Source organism: Papaver somniferum, unplaced genomic scaffold, assembly GCF_003573695.1.
Source record: "Papaver somniferum cultivar HN1 unplaced genomic scaffold, ASM357369v1 unplaced-scaffold_80, whole genome shotgun sequence".
Taxonomy (NCBI): Eukaryota; Viridiplantae; Streptophyta; class Magnoliopsida; order Ranunculales; family Papaveraceae; genus Papaver; species Papaver somniferum.
Window position 1 is genome coordinate 1749361 of NW_020650971.1, and position 17007 is coordinate 1766367.

At 35.4% G+C, this 17007-nt stretch overlaps 3 protein-coding genes across 4 annotated transcripts; 1 reads left to right on the plus strand and 2 right to left on the minus strand.

Annotated features, from left to right (window-relative positions):
• Positions 1-4333: 4333 nt before the first annotated feature.
• Positions 4334-5072, minus strand: LOC113344850 (glycine-rich protein DC7.1-like). The gene is made up of 2 exons (XM_026588747.1): positions 4881-5072; positions 4334-4768 (listed from the first exon to the last, which is right to left on the minus strand). Exons 1-2 carry the CDS (start codon positions 4990-4992, stop codon positions 4476-4478), a joined length of 405 nt encoding a protein of 134 aa, XP_026444532.1. The 5' UTR covers positions 4993-5072; the 3' UTR covers positions 4334-4475.
• Positions 5073-6596: 1524 nt separating this feature from the next.
• Positions 6597-7439, plus strand: LOC113344940 (Bowman-Birk type proteinase inhibitor D-II-like). Its single transcript, XM_026588809.1, has 2 exons — positions 6597-6814; positions 6911-7439. The coding sequence occupies exons 1-2, from the start codon at positions 6625-6627 to the stop codon at positions 7147-7149; spliced, it is 429 nt and encodes a 142-aa protein (XP_026444594.1). The 5' UTR covers positions 6597-6624; the 3' UTR covers positions 7150-7439.
• Positions 7440-8776: 1337 nt separating this feature from the next.
• Positions 8777-9657, minus strand: LOC113345078 (dormancy-associated protein 2-like). 2 transcript variants are annotated; one of them, XM_026588946.1, is made up of 2 exons: positions 9505-9657; positions 8777-9368 (listed from the first exon to the last, which is right to left on the minus strand). In XM_026588946.1, the coding sequence occupies exons 1-2, from the start codon at positions 9614-9616 to the stop codon at positions 8932-8934; spliced, it is 549 nt and encodes a 182-aa protein (XP_026444731.1). In that variant the 5' UTR covers positions 9617-9657; the 3' UTR covers positions 8777-8931. The 2 variants fall into 2 exon arrangements, with proteins under 2 accessions (XP_026444731.1, XP_026444730.1); XM_026588945.1 differs by having other exon boundaries at positions 8777-9371.
• Positions 9658-17007: the final 7350 nt, after the last annotated feature.

A 17007-nucleotide genomic window follows, 5' to 3' on the forward strand; every position in this document is an offset into this window, starting at 1 on the left:
CCATCAATATTGTTTTTATCAAACATCGTCAAGCGAAAGATTTCCAATTTCAAGCTCTTTAACATTGTTAAGTGGATCAAATGCATCTCCACTAATATCTCACATTTTACTTTCTCTGATCCTTTTAGCAAACATTAAATTCTCAGCATTTTCGGGTCCATTTTTAATTCTGTTAATTGAATGAATAAAATTCTGTGTACTCCGAACAACATGAGGAACATGGCTTCCCAAGAAACCCTAAAACTATATTTTCTAACACTGGAGCTGAAGCACAATAAAATAACCACCAAATCTTCTTTCTTTGTGGTTAACAAGTTATTAGATTTAGATATAATTATTCGATATTTTGATGAGTATAAATATCTATAAATATGTTGATTTTATGTATGAATTTATAAATATATAGATTTTATATATAAAAATAAATTATAAATTATAAGAAGTATCCCCTCTTAGAGTATCTAAGAGGTATCTCAGAGTATCCCCTACCCTTTTTGTAATTAAAAAAATGTGACATTTTAAATGGAGTATCTGATACGTATCCCCAAGTATCCGATACTGATACAGCGTCGTTACGGATACGTCACCAATTTTGAAGTATCCGTGCTTCATAGGGCTTTATACACCGAATTGATTGAGAATCAAGTGAAAATTATGTGTTTGGTTGTATCCTCACTCTTTCTTACTCTAATGGTTTTGAGTTTAAAATCCATTTATTAAAAAAAAATTTAACTGATTTTACTGAAATGATACCTAAAAAAGGAAAGTCATATTAATAGAGATGTTTGATGATATCATAAGAAAATATATTTTAGTGGCAAAAATAACTTTATGTGGAAAAACATAATAAAATCTGACATATACTTTATTGATTAAGGCCATAATTGTCAAACCAACTTAAGTATAACATATCTCATAAATCATACCTAGAAATTTGACAAATCTATATATATAAAAAGCTTTTGAAAAACCCATGCAACTACGGTAAATACAAATATCCAAAACTTTTTAAACTTTTTTTTTTCTTAAAAGAGTTTTAAAATTTTCTCATATTACAACTATTATTCATAGTATTTCTTTTACAGGGGTTTACTCAATAAATACTTTTGTATATTTGTAGAGATTTAAAAAGGAGTCACGAAAATTAATAACTTTCCGAGAGTTATACAGAATTGAGGAAAATTTTGTGGAGTTATACAGAGTTTTCTAATGTCTTGCAGAGTTTTGTAGAATCCTGAAAAGTTGTAAAAACAAATTTTATATTGAAATATGGATGATAGACCTAAATACAAAATTTATTTTATCTTATTTATTAAAATAAATAATTATTTATTAAAATAAATAATTATTTATTTTAAATATATATAACTTCTTTGTTTTGTTCAATAAAATACAATAAAATATAATAATAAATTAAAATAATTATTATTGTACATTTGTACATAATAATGAAAATAAAAAAATGTTTAATCATCATATAAATTATATGCATCTATAAATAGGGGTTTTATATATTGTGTATTTATGAAATAAAATATAGGGTTTTATATATTTTGTATTTATGAAATAAAATTAAGGAGAATAGAAAACATTTTATATAAAATTTTTGGAAGTCATCCAAAATCTTGCATATTTTGCAAGACTTTTATCAAGGAAAATTTATACACAAAAGTCACTCAAAGTCTTGAAAATGGGTAAGTATGCAAAGTCTTTGAATTTTCTAGTTTATAACGAGTAACACAAACTTTAGAAGCCATTTTGACAATCTACAACCAGTAACGTAAACTTTGAAAAAGATTTTAAAAGTATACAACCAATAACACAATACTTTGTAAATGCATTAAACTCTTTGAAAATCAATAAAAGTATCTATTGAGTAAACTCCTGTTAGTGTGCAGATATTATCCACAACTTTTTTAATGTGCAACTATTATCCACGATGTTTTTCTAGTGTGCGGATATTATCCACAATGTTAAGTAACCTTCCATAAATATTTACATTATAGTATGTATGCTATTATAGGAGCTAAAAAAACTCTCTTTGGATTCTATAATTTTTGCAATATAAGTACACAAGTAAATATGTACAAAAAATATGCACTATCAGTCAAATCAAGAAATGAGTTTTGAAAACCGTTTTTCTAAAAATGAACAAATGTATTAATATGAAGTTGTCTAAAAAATATGCACAACTAGAATCTGTGCAGGAAATATCCCCAATTAAAAAGGTGATTTGGGTCTTCCCATAATAAAAATTGTTTCAGGGTCGTGATAATAATTTGCATTATGGTTTTTATGACCGAAGGGCCAAGATAGTAAGACACAAATTTTCTAGGGTTGTAAGAATAATTAACACCACAATCAATTGCCATTACTATACCTCTTTAATTTCGGTCTGAAAAAGAGACTCCAATTCTTTTCGTCCCTTTTCTGTTTATGTGGTTTTTTCATTTTGTGCTTTTACTGTTGATTTCATTGAGTGGACAAGTATTGAAGTGTTTATAATACGAGTATCGGATAATTTTATCCTGGACACAACTTCGTTGTGGGGTACTAACACCACTTATTTTTGGGATAAACCGGTGAATGTTTGTACTAGGGGACAATTTAATGTTGTCATCTGTGTGTTGTCTATAATTCACTGTAATTTAAGTTTTCAAATTTTTTATCTTAACATCATTTTTTCAATATTTTATTTAACATCATTTTTATGATCATTATCTAGTGCTTAGAGCAACTGCAATGGTGGGAGTATAACCAAAGATCAAAGAGGGAAAAAAAGACCAAAGTTTGAATTTAGTCCGTGTTATGACACTCTGGTACAAGACTAAATTTGATGGAGCGTAGATATAATGTTCGTTTGATGAGGGGCGGTGGTATACTGCACGCCTGGATGGAGCGGAGGTATTATGCACGCCCGACAACGGGCGGAGACTTTACATGGGACGGTTTTGGGGCGAGCGTATAACATACGCCCCATAACGAGACGGAAATATAGTGTTCGCCTTGTGGGGTAGTAGAAGTAGTCAAACTTCTGGAAATCGATATCTTTTATGCAACCAATCAGGCTGACCTTGTTTACCTGTAGTGTTGTGAATGATGGATAATATACATGCACGCAATTTAGTTACTTGACAATGAAACATCTTTTTTTTTTATTTTAAGGATAAACTTCACAATCAAATATGGGATGCGTTGTATGCTCGATTATTAATGTTAGATGTGCGATTCCAAACAATTGGTGACAGGTGATGCCATGTAACCAACACTGACTAGGTTCGAGTTTACAACAGTCTCAATGGGGCGGTGTGTATATCAACGCCTGATGCCAGGCGTAAACTTCAGCAAACGCCCAATCGGGCGTACATTTCAGCAACGTTTCCTTGGGGCGTAGTTTATATGCACGTCTTTTCGTGGGACGAAGACTATACATGCGCTTCATGTCAAGCGTAGTTTATATTATCGCTCAATGACAAACGAACATTATACCATCGCTCGACTATATTTGGTTTTAGTCTTGGTCCAGACCAAATATAGTCTGGGATTTGGTTTCAGTCCGGCTTTTAGTCGATAGTCTGTCCCGCTGTGTCTCGTTTTTTTACCAAATATATAGGTTTACTCGCCCACTGTGGTCACTCTTAGGCCACATAAGCAGTCAAATAGAGACCCCAAAAATGTTTTTCCTTTTTTACATTAAATAGCCACTTTTTTTTTCCAGACACGAAATAACCATTTTGTACTTAACCCATCAGAGAAAAAAAAAACTAGGATGTAGGAGTATTATTAGGGTGAGCATGGGTCGATATGGACCGGTTTTTATCTCATCCGCATCCAATCCAATTCATTACGGATTTCAAATTTGTCATCCGCATCCAATCCAACATCCAATAGATGCACGGATGAATGGATTAGATGCGGATAATCCAATGGATTTGTGTTAGTTAAAATCTACAATGAAAAAGTAAAACCAATATAGATGACTTCTTATAGAACCTACACATTTTATATATGTAGATAAATATAGAAGTGTCATGGGCAACACCCTAAGCAAACACCTTAAAAATTACAAAACTATCTATATGTTTTCTAGAAACTATATAACTGCCCTTAATCTAACAGATATAGATGTCCAACGGATTTTCAAGGTTACATCCGAACCCAATCCATAATCCGTTGGATTTCAAAAATATCATCCACATCCAACCCACTAGCGAATGGTCTGGGCATCCATCAACAAAAAATATAATTGGTCCCGGTTAAATCCGCAGATTACGGATCTGTAAAGTAGATATCTTGTTTTACTATTTTACCAATGTTTGTCTAGATGAAAACATATCTTATTCATTCATATTACTTGTAGAATCTTAAGTTCGATGATAGGGATACATATTTTCGAAATACATATAATAAGCTAGGTCTCTCTAAGGATCAAGATTATCCGCGGTTTCAAGATACATATATAGTAGGATAGATCTCTAAGGCTTGAGATTATCGGTGGTAGTGGTAGTGGTAGTATCAGTGGCGAAGGCTTTGGCATGAGCAGCTGAATAGCAACAATTGTAGCAATCACCTCTATAGTACCCACCACGGTCACAACAACCATGTCGGCATCTGTACCCACCACCTCCTCTACCTCTGCCACCTTGGTATCTACCTCCATTACCACCACCGCCTTGATATCCTCCATTACCTGGATATCCACCGCCACCTTGATACCCTCCGTACTTGGCATCTTGTAGCCCATTTTTTGCAGATGTCTCTTCCTCAGCTGCAATACAAGAGATCAACATTACAATACAATTCATTTTAATGTAAAGAATTCCACGTACAGTAAAGTTTTAAGATCGGTTTTATAATAATGAGCAATCAATAAGACTCACTTGTCTTCTCAGCTAAATTGCTAGCTGCTGAAACCTCCGAGGCGATTAGTGTTACAACAGCAAACAAAAGACCCAACAACATGAAAACCCTGACATCGTTTCCAGTACCCATATTACTAGTACACTCTAATTACCTAGTAATGCACTCCACAAATTAAGTAGTTTCACTCTTGTGATGAAAATGTGTTGCAGTAGAGAAGGATGAGGTAATCAGTGTGATTTTCAACTCAATTTATAGAATGGATAAGAAAGGAGACAACTTAGTATGACCACCCATGCTAATTAAGGCGTGTACCCATCTCCTAGAGACTGTACGTATTGATAAGAATATTGGTAGGCAGCAAAATGTAGTTGGGGAGTTGAGCTTGGGGTCACTGTATAGTAAATAAGCTTATACCACATCAGCCTTATCTTCTCTTATCACAGCCGAATACCATGTGCATGTATCGTGTTCTTTGAGTCTAACTTGCTGATCTAATTCCGTTTAATTATTAAAAAAATTCTCGACAAACCATCTGTACAGAAACTTTAAAAACCACCTCTCACATAAATTTTTAGTATTCATGAATATCTTCATTCCACCGTTGATATATATCTTGAATATATTTGTCTTCCTATAATCTTTACCAAAGATTTCCTTGACAGCAAATCAGCAATTTACATCCATGTATAATGGTTGGAATGAAAGTTAGACGTTGATAATTTTCAATAAGACATGTCTTGCCCGGCCTCGTAATTTTTAGCACCAAAGAATCGTGAGTTCCAACCTAAAGTGCTTTAATAATTAGCACTTGCTGAAACATAGTTCTTCGGAGATACGTCCATCTCTTTCTTAATTTGTTTATGTAATCGTCCTCAGTGTTATAATTTAAGCTGAAATTATATTTTAGTAATAGAATAGGATGAGGAAATCAGTGTGATTTTCAGCTCATTTTTTTAGAATGGAAAACAGGGGATGACAATTTAATTTCTTAGCCGATATAAAACTGGGTCGACTTTTCAAAGAAAAAAAAAACAGTCGACTCAGTGACCTTTACCGGTACATAATTTTGGATAGTTCGATTTTAGATTTTGTAATCTTATTTCTAGTTATACTACAAGTCTTGTTTCCAGTTGTATTAGGACTTTGTTCTCTCTATTACGCCTATAAATAAGAGGCATTCCCCTTTGGTTTAAGCAGTGGAGTGTAGGCACATTGACAAACGGAAACGGAATTCTTTCCGCTCTTATTTTATTTCCGACTAGTTTTTGTGGTCTCTGGTACAAGTCTTAGTGTTATTAGGCGTAGCTAAATTAGTAGAGGAAGCAGAGATGGAGGACAGTCCTCTAAAACGTCTCCCCGAGGAAATCACGTTGAATATACTTTTTAGATTACCAGCTGAGTTGGTATTAGATTGCAAACAAGTATGTAGAGATTGGAGAAATTTCATACGATTTTATGCTAATACAACTTACTTTGCTTATCAACATCTGGAGCGACACCATGGGTATGGATTATTTTCATCAGAGCAGAATCTGCACCCTTGGGAATATTTCTCTCAACAAAATAAAACCATAGTAGGTATACCTTGTTAATTACATGTTCACTAAAACCCGCATCAAGCCAGCAGGCAATGGTTGTGTGAGACAGAGAAAGAGAGTGAGTGAGCGAGTTAGTGAGGGTTTATAAAGAAAGAGTAGAATCAAAGAAAGAATTTCATATACAAACATAAAAATTTAGAAGAGAGAACTTAGTTGAAGAAGGATGAATCCTCAAGGATCATCAAAACTAGCAGTAGTAATACTAACTTTGTTCGTAGCAGCAACGACTTCATCTAAGAGTACTACTAGAATTACGGACAAAACTGAAGAAACGCTGAAGTACTCGTTTTCGTCCATCCACAACTTCATCGGAGTTAATAAAATTGATGATCGTAACTCTAACTTACTCCAAAGTTTACATTTCAGCCTTTTAAGACTTGCTAATATTCACTAGCTAGCTAATTAAGATCTTAAGTATGTTATCTTGTGTTTTGGTTTCCACTTGATAGATGATCAGTCAAGGAGTAAGGATCTACAGATGGGTGCTACAGCATGTTGTGATGAGTGTATTCCTACAAGATCAAACCCACCAAAATGCCAGTGTGACGATATCAAGCCTCAATGTCATGCAAACTGCAAGCTGTGTAGGTGTACTAGATCTCAGCCTCCTCAATGTAGATGCATGGACGTAACTTCTTTCTGCTATCCAGAATGCTCGTCCTCATCAGTAACAATCCCAGATGAATGAAGATGTTTGTTGGCCACATTAGTAAATTAATGGCTCGGGGAATCAAGAATGGATAATATCGATCTATCAACCCAATAGTAATTAATGTATCAACCCTTTAGGAGTAAATGTACTAAGAAAAATAAAACTAAATGGTGCAATCCTACTAAGAAAAATCAAATGAGTATTCTGGATCAGACTAAGGTCACTTTATCGTATTATTTTTCGTCAATGACCGTTTAGCAGAAAGATTGGTATACTTGACTCTGCTCATAGACTAACTGATATACATTGCAGGGAAACATGATCAGTTGCAGCGTTCGCATTCAATTTGTGCCTTTCGCTTTACCACACCTTATCTTGGTGCGCGCGAATCTTCTGCAAATGATGTTTTGCATACTGTTGCATCTTTGTTATCTCTAACAGATACACATTACAACAAGTTGCAGGTGTATTTAACATGACAAGATTAAATATTCAAAAATCTCAAGAATTAAAAGCATACCGTCATTAATGTACGCATCTCTTCTCATGAAGCCTATTATTTACGAACATATTTAAGAGGTGAATAGACAGATATAACGAAGCGTCAAATTGCATTTTTACAAATAACCTGAAGAATTTAATCACCAATTTGCCATATAAGGTGGTTTTGAGGCAGATTTTAGGTGAATTTAAGAACATTTACAGTTCTTACAAAGAATACAGAGAATAGGGATGATAAAATATTATATTTCTGTCTATAAACTATCAGCCAAGCTTCTTATTATCCGACTGTCGCATTTCGAGTTCACCCAGTTTGCACCATTCATGTTATTTGCCATTCGGTATGGTTGTTTTTTCACAAAGTACCGAATTTCGGCCGAGATTGTATTTAGAAGATAAATCGTCGTATCTCAATATCATGGATAGTTAATGTTTGTAGAAAATGGGTCAAATGACCACAGCCCATAAAGTGTGGGAGCAATGGGAGAATGTTAGACTTAATGTTGGTTTAGCAACTAATTTTACTTGGCTTAAGATAATCCTGCTTAGCTTAAGGTAATCATGTTTTGGTTATTTAGGATTAGTGCTAAGCTGTATTACAGTCCTATGACTCACCTAGTGAGGTGTCAACCAACTAATGATGGACAGGTTGGTCGACACATAGGCTACGACTACGCTCTCTTCTAGATTTTTATACATATCAATTCTTCAGTTAATTTCATATAAGGAATGAGAGGAAACAGAAGTAGAAGCTAAGTCATATTCATGTTTCTGTTTGATATGCTTTTATTTCTATATATCATCTTAACTTGTATTGTTATGTTTCATGTTGCTGTGCTGATATAGTGACTATGTTTAGCTAAAAGTTATTGCTTGACTGTTCTGTGTATCCTTAGAGATGTTGTTGAGCATGAGAAGACTAGGATTATGGTGTGTTTTCAGCATAAGGGTTCTTATAATTTTGTTTAAGCATAAAACATGGTGATTATGAAGCTGAAATTCACTTTCATCCTAGGGGCACGGTAGGCACGCAATTCAGATCATGCATAGAATTTAGATGTACACACGGGATGCTGACGACATTCCTTTTTGTCTTGGTGAAGCAGGAATCGCCCCTGTCCTGGTTGGTGGATTTTGGGTTACTTTCTTTAAAGAGCATTTGTAATGAATTGATAAAACATTTTATTTTATTTCATATCTATTCATAAGAGAATCTTCGATTCGATGCTAATTACTAATTTGCGTCTTCGAAGACATATCACACTATTTCACACTAACGATACATATTTATTAAGATACATAGAGTGAGCAACATCTCTATGGCTTGAGATTATCGGCAGTAGTACTTTTTGTAGTTGTAGTTTCAGCAGCAAAGGCTTTGGCTTGAGCAGCAGAATAGCAACAGTTGTAGCAGTCTCCTCTGTAGTACCCACCACGGTCACAACAGCCATGTCGGCATCTGTAACCACCTCCTCTACCTCCACCACCACGACCACCTCCATTACGGTAACCTCCTCCATTACGTCCGCCTCCACCTTGGTATCCACCTCCATTACGGTTCCCACCTCCATTACCAGGGTATCCACCGCCACCTTGATACCCTCCGTTACCTGGATATCCGCCACCACCTTGATATCCTCCGTTACCTGGATATCCACCGCCACCTTGATACCCTCCGTTACCTGGGTATCCACCACCGTTAAACCCTCCGAACTTGGCATCTTGAAGATCATTTTTCTTTGTAGTCTCTTCTTCTGCTACAATACACAGCAATAATATACAATTAATATCGGTACCGGAGAGGCGCCAAGCCGCCAACCATCTACATGTAAATAGTAAATAATTGCGTAATAGATTGTACTATAAGGTTTCGTAAATGGTGATACTCACTTGTTTTCTCAGCTAGATTCTTAGCAGATGAAACTTCAGAGGAGATTAAGGTTACAACAGCAAACAAAAGACCCAACAAAATGAAAACCCTGACATTGTTTCCAGTACCCATTTTTACTAGTACTCTCTAACTAGCTAGAGTAATGCACAAAATTATATTGGAGTAGAGAAGGATGAGGAAATCAGTGTGATTTTCAACTCAATATATAGATATGAAAGGAAGATGGACAATGCAAATTGACTAGTTAATTAATTAATTCGTGTGCAGTTTAGTAGCTAGAGAGTGTGTTCATCGAAATAGGGGTAGAGACAAGAAAATGTAGTTGGGGTGTTGAGCTTGGGGTCTCCGTAATAAATAAGTTATGCCAAAACCGGTCATATCTTCTTCTCCAATCAAAGCTCAAAATCCACTTGAATTCACCACGTTTGCACCTTTCATGGAAATTATTTTATTTGTCATTCTATAGCCAATTGCCGTGTTTTTTTTTTCCTCACGAAGGATTGAATTTTGTTCTCAAAGGATAAATCATGTATCTCAATATTACCAATGGAACTATTATGTTTAGGCAATACAGTCAATCAAAATTGTTATTTTAAGCGTTTCAACGGAACCAACATCAACAATGTATACCCAAAAGACATAAAATGGCCAGTTGATGTAACTAAAGGTATCGCCCACTGTATTATCAACACTTTGACTAACTAGTTGCTTTATCAAACCATTAAAACGGTAGATAGTACTTTCCAACTGTTTCTTAGACTTTTTGGTCAAGTACGTACACGCGGCATGTACATGTATATGTACATACCAGTACACTTGGTCGAATTTGCGAACATTTGCAACGTAATTGACTTTTTGTTTGGATGCAGACATTTTTTCTGATAGAGAAGAAGAAGAGAGGGATAATACGGATGATAAGTCTGCAAAATTTAATGGCATCCCTCCACATCCACATGCTCGATGGGGCTTACAGGACAATTATTGTGTCTAACAGATAAGGAATATTAATATCTTCCTTGACAGCTAGTCTTGTTGGTATTTCTTTCTTTCTTTTTTTTTTTTTTGAAAAAGAAAAGATGGAATTAGAAAAGAAAGTGCCAAGACAGCACCCTCGAAATATACATGAGAGAAAAAAGAACTTACAACTGACTATTCTCTAAATAAGATTTTCCAATCAAAAACGAAGTCATCTAACTTCATGTTTTTGAATGAATCAACATTAACAGACCAACTAAGCAACAACAACTTTATATCTATAATAAGAGAGTTTAAGGTTTTCCTCCCTTGCTTCTTCGCTATTTGAATGTCATTTCTTTCCAACCACACCACCCACCACAAAGCAAACGGAAGACAATATCGCAAGAACACAAGGGGTTTGGTCGAAAACTTCAATTTCCACTTCCATAAGAAATCAATAATGGTTGTGGGATGAACCCAGGCAAAACCCAGCTGTTGAAGAAAATGTTCCCAAATCTTCCAAATGAAAGGGCAGTGGAGAAACAAATGTTCAACCGATTCCTCATTATTATCACAGAACCCACATAAATTCACCACTATCATACCCCTTCTCGACAACATAAAAAGAATGGGAACAACTCTATTTGCAGCAACCCAAACCAAGAAACTAACCTTAGGAGGGATTGTCTTGTTCCAAATGTATTTAGATGGAAATTTTGGAGGAGTGATATGTCCTTGATCATGCATAAGCCAAGCATAGCAAGAACTAACAGAGAACATACCTTTGGGGCTGTAAGTCCACTCCCGTTTATCATCTGTTGCAACAGGAGCTCTTCGATCGTCTAAAAGTCTAGAGAATTCTGTAACATCTTGAATTTCCTGATTCTTAAGCCTTCTACAAGGGTCAATGTTCCAAGACGGTCCAGCCCCGTCATCTTGGTATTTCTCAAAGAAGAAAAATTCCGCTGCTTATTGATTTGGCAACAACTACTGAAGACTCCTTCTATACACAAGAGTTTGTTGCAAGTTGCCATACTCATTAACTAGCTGTGGGGAATAAAGAACTTACAAAGGTCTATATTACATTATACATAAAAAGAGCTGTTTGTATTTGGCCGAAGTATCCTGAAGGAACTGCTATTGGTTTGGGCAGATAACACAGGATATTGAAATACTGAAGTGTATGAAATGCGATTCTTAAGGCCATGACCTATCAAGGAAGGATTCCTTCCCCTAAAATCCTGTACCAAGTATAAATATTTTGTGAGTAAAGTGGGTAGCTAGGAAATTTCAAGTCTAATGTAGAGAAAGTACATGTTTTCTCGACCGTAGATGGAAGTGGAACCCTGGCAGGGATGTTGTATCCTGAAAACAACAAACCATTTAAAGAAAAAAAAGAAAGCAAAAAACTCCTTCTCAAAGTTTAAAAAGAAAACATAAAAAGAAAAACAAACAAACCATTTTTTTTATTAGGAAAGATTAGTAGAATTCTTCCTTAAAGATAGAGACAAATATCTTATAAAAAAGAAATCATTGTAAGAAGCCTATAAAATAAAATTCATATTTTCCATTGTATAATTAGTGTAAGAAAATTTAGACTTCCCTATTTGATAAAACTTAAATCAACGTAGTCGAACCTAGAGCCACAAATTTTAATTATAGAAAGTGATATAAGTTTGTGCTTTGTTTCATGTTGTTTGCGCTTAGACTAAAGATAGGATGATTCTATAAGGTGGGGAGTTTTGAAGACCAGAAGGATGGTTTGATTTTCTAGGACGAAAATGTTATAAGGTGGGGAGGATGTAAAGACCCTCAAGCTCGTCAACGCTATTAGACTAGTCACGAGAATGTATTGGCCGATAATAACTCGATTAGTTTAACATGAATGTTAATTAATAGGAATTAATCTAACAACGATCTAGATACGAAATTAGTATCATTATATAGACTTCGAAAAGTTACACGGAGTGGACTACGCGAACGTGTCTTTCGGATCTTGGACGGAGAAGAAATCATCAGATTAGCATGAAGGGCGAATTAGTCCTTTTGCTTTTAGACCAACCCGGGCTTCCCTTATCGCAGGTGGTGTGTGTTTAGTATCCCCGTTGGTCTTATGTACCAAAACGTGTCGAAGAGAAGGCCATTACTCTTTTCTTATTATCTCTTCCTTTCTTCCTTTCTTTCTCTCTTTATCTTCTATTTTCTTTCTCTGGCGGAATAAATTCACCAGAACTGATATCGATTATGAGTGAACAATTTTTAGAAGATTATTAGTTTGATGACCCGAGTAAAGAGGTGTGGTATTGGTGTTGGTTAGCTCTAGAAGTGGATGAAGATGATACTACTGTAAATCGAAGTTTGGGTTCTGAAATTAGGGTTTATATACAACCAGTAGATGTTTAGAGTAGCATATTGATAAAGAACAAAGGGGTATTTGATCGATTGATGATTTGTCGATGTTTAAGAAAGAAATTGAAGAAGTGATTGAGGAATTGAGAAAACTGTAGCGAATTGAAGTTCTGATGTTGATTCAGTGATGGATTGATGAAGTTAGGGTTCTGGAAGAAATTCAAAAAAGAATTGGAAAATAAAATTTAGGTTTTAAGGGAACGATTAAATATGGGTTTGTCACGAATTAGATTATGAGGGTGAAGAGTGGTTAGAATTTTATATTTAAGATTTCTTTGAATTCAATTAGAGTTCGATTAGGTTATGATTAAGAATAATTGAAGGATGGGTTTGTATGACCTTAATGGACCTAAAATCATTAGATAGATTTGTATGATTCTTGTGTGAGCCTTTCTGGCTAAACTCTTAGAGTTTTGTATGATTAACAGTTAGTCTATTAACAACGATCGATTCAAAGGACGAACCAGCGGATCGTGGATCTCGAGGTAGGCGAGGCTTGTCATCAAAAGAGGTGGAAATACATTTGACTATTTGTAACCATTATTGTTTTTCTTTACAACAGTTTATGTTTAACAAACTCACTTATTTATGTTTGTGCATTCTATGCATTGTTTAACTTGTTTTACGATAATTCTGTTGATTCTGTTAATCTTTCCATGGTTTGGAAAGGACCTGTAATGTGTTGTGGTCAATATGAATTGTTATGGGAAATAAGAATTCCACGTGTTGTATATAGGATACGCTCCTTCACATTTATACCTAGCGCTTTTATGATATATTGGTCGACAGTTTGTGAGTTCGGAATTATCGACATCCATATTTACGATTAGGTGTGGATTTGCGAGTTCGGAGTTGCACAACCATAGTATATATTGTTTGAAGAAGGAGTTTTTCCATATACATGTTTGTTTACTTCTGTGAGGATATGCTCTTTCACATTTATATCTACATGAATTCAGCTTTTATGCTTATATCGGTCTACAATTTGCGAGTTTGGAATTGTCGACATCCATATTTACGATTAGGTGTGGATTTGCGAGTTAGGAATTGCACAACCATAGTATACATTGTTTGAAGAAAGAGCTTGTCCATATTGGTGGTTGTGTATCTCAGTGACTTGGTCACTATTTAATGTCCGGGAAGAACATTATTGTTTTTCTTAATCTTGTTTATGATTACTTAGAAGTTAAATGTTAATTATTCCCACTTTCAGTTTTCAGAGAGAGATCTGAGTTGCGCAGCGAAAGCCACAAGTGTTGACTCCGTTAATTAGTTAACTTCTTCTATGTTTATTATGTTGTTTATTGTATCTGTAAACCAATTGACTATTGTATATGTATCATTTGAGAGAAGTTCATGTATATATATTCTGAGCGGGGTTAGTTTTGGGATAAGTTTGGTAGCAGATTTCTTAATTGAATGTTTAAGTATTTGAATTAGATTTGTAGTGCCTCTTTATTTAGTCAATCTCTTGGATTAGTCAGCTTGTAGCTTAGGGGGCACTACACAAGGAAAGTAAAATAAGAAGGACTTCTACAAAGGTGACGACAGCCGCACATGAACACCAAAGCGAATTTCAGAAAGGAGATTTAGTATTGAGGCAGAAACCTCCATATCAGAAAAATAATAAAAGAAGCATGGATAGTATATGGGAAGGACCATACAGAATCATAGAGGTAGTTGGGGAAGGAAAGTATGAGTTGGCAGATGCGAAGAAAGGATAATCATCTAATCAGTTATGGAGTCAAATGTATCTAAAGAGTTATGGTCTTTGCGACAGTTCTCGCACACCAGAAGATATGGAACTCATGCGAACCAGTGTATTGGATAACATACGCGAACTTAAGGAAGCACAAAAGGAGAAAGAAGCAAGCAAGAAATCTCAGATATAAAATTTTCTAGAAGACAATTATCAATCATGCGAATAAGAAAAGAAAATAAGATAGAATAATTGTATTAATCATAAATATGAATGTGATAAAAACTTTTCATTATGATGATATTACACCAGAAAAAGGAAAAGATAAGACCTTAATAGAAGGCATCATAAGTAAAGACTCCAATTAGGGAGGCTAGGTAACCAATTATGGCATGCACCCTAATTCGCATGCAGCAAGAGGCAATAATAAGACCTAACGCGCGTCATAATTGGGAAAACCTAGTTAGCATGGCTCAAGTGAAAGCTACACCGACCCTGGAACTTGAGTCATGGAGATTTCGGGTGAAATAAAAGCCCATCCAGGAGAGGCTACTAAATTGAAAAATTAAGGTGACAAGGTCTCTCCCAACGAGTGTAGAAACTCGATCAAGGAGCCGAGGTACACGGTTAAGTCAAGAGTGTCTGGGGCGTCTGGAGCGAACCTGACCGCTCTTGATAAGTCTTGACTATGATGCACTCGGTCCGAAGAAACCCCATTTAGGGTGCGGTCTTGTAACCATAAGCCATATAGGCAGAAGGATAAGAGGCCGCGAAAACAACTGGTTGTTGCATCACTGGATGGGAGGAGCCCACCCTAACCCGATAGGGGTAAGCCTCCTTGAAGGGGCAATCAAAGGGAATATAAGGACGACACCCTCCATTAGGGAGCTGAATTGTGTCAAAAGACGCAAATATCATGAGGCTTTTTACTCACGGGAGTATTAAGGCATGTCGTATTTGCGCGACAATAAAATACAAGAAGATGATAAGGAGAGATCAATGGGTCATTGCACGAAAGTGTAAAGACCTCATGCGATCTCGTCCCATAGAAACAAAGCCATATAGTATGAAAATAAGACCATTAATTAGGAAGGAAAAATAAGACCTCATGAGAAAAATAAAACAGAAGTTAATAATCATTGTTTTGCAGGATATACTAATGAGAGAGTAACTAAGCTTGCGAACATAATCGCATACGGAAAAGGTATTTCCCACAAGAAGAAAGCAACAGATGCATATATGTGACACATTAAAAAAGAATATAGTTGAGGAAACAAAATAAGGTACAATCGTAAGATGAGTTAAGATAACGTAATTGAGACAAATAGACACATACTAGATCACCGCACAAGTTAAATACACACATACATGATAACAAATAATCTTTCATAACTCGATACTTGCTTAGTTCACTCATCTGGTGGCAACTAACAGAGACAAGCATGGGAATGCAAGCATATAAAAGGTGTTATTCGCCTCCATATGATACACTTACGGACAGGTTATTTGTCGTCATAAGTAAATATTATTATACATGTTATTACCACCAAATTAACTCCAACTATTAGAAAGAACTATTTTTTATAGATGCAGGTATATCACATGGAGAATTTACATTAAGAGATATTAAATACTTAAAGAGTTTGCATTGAAGGAGAAGTTTCAAAAGTTAGAAAAAATCTGATGTACAAAGAACTGACAAAGGATTTACAAGCATGACAAGATATAAAGGATCTGCAAGAACAAAGAGCTACTTCTCTCCTATGTTATCTTCATTAACCTCATCAGTTTCAGAACCATTATCTTCTTCATCAATCTCCTCATACTCCTCGTCTTCTCCTTCGCTATCAGAGATATCAGAACTTTATTCGTTGGGAGGATAGAAAGATTATACTGAGAAACAGGAATGCCATTATCAGCACATACTTTTTTAACATCCGCATCACGGACGCGAGTAGCATCCTTGCTATTATTGGAAATAGTGACAACCAACTGCTTCTTAAGCCTGCGATATTTGGAGTCACGAGCCGCAAGCTTCGCCTCCTGATCCTTAATTTGCTTACGAAATTCCTTCCCAGCCTCTGCGAAAGAAGATCAGAAGGTTAACATCACTTAAGAATATTTTCCGAGAAATGACAAACAAAAAAAAATGATAAACAACCTTCTCTATTAGTATTAATATCCTTAACCAAGGCAGTGTGATCCGACTCAAGGATAAAATTTACAGCTAAATCATTCCTGGCATTATCTAAGACCCTAGCCGCCCATTCAAACTCAGTATCACTCTCTATAAGAAGTCGGGAGTGGATCAAACTCCCTCGTTCAATAAGTGCGTCTTTTTCGCTTATATCACGATCTCGCTTTATTTGAACTTGAAAGATTGTTCCTTGAAATTCCTTCAAATCTTTAGCACCTTTGGGAGCAACCTGATCATTCT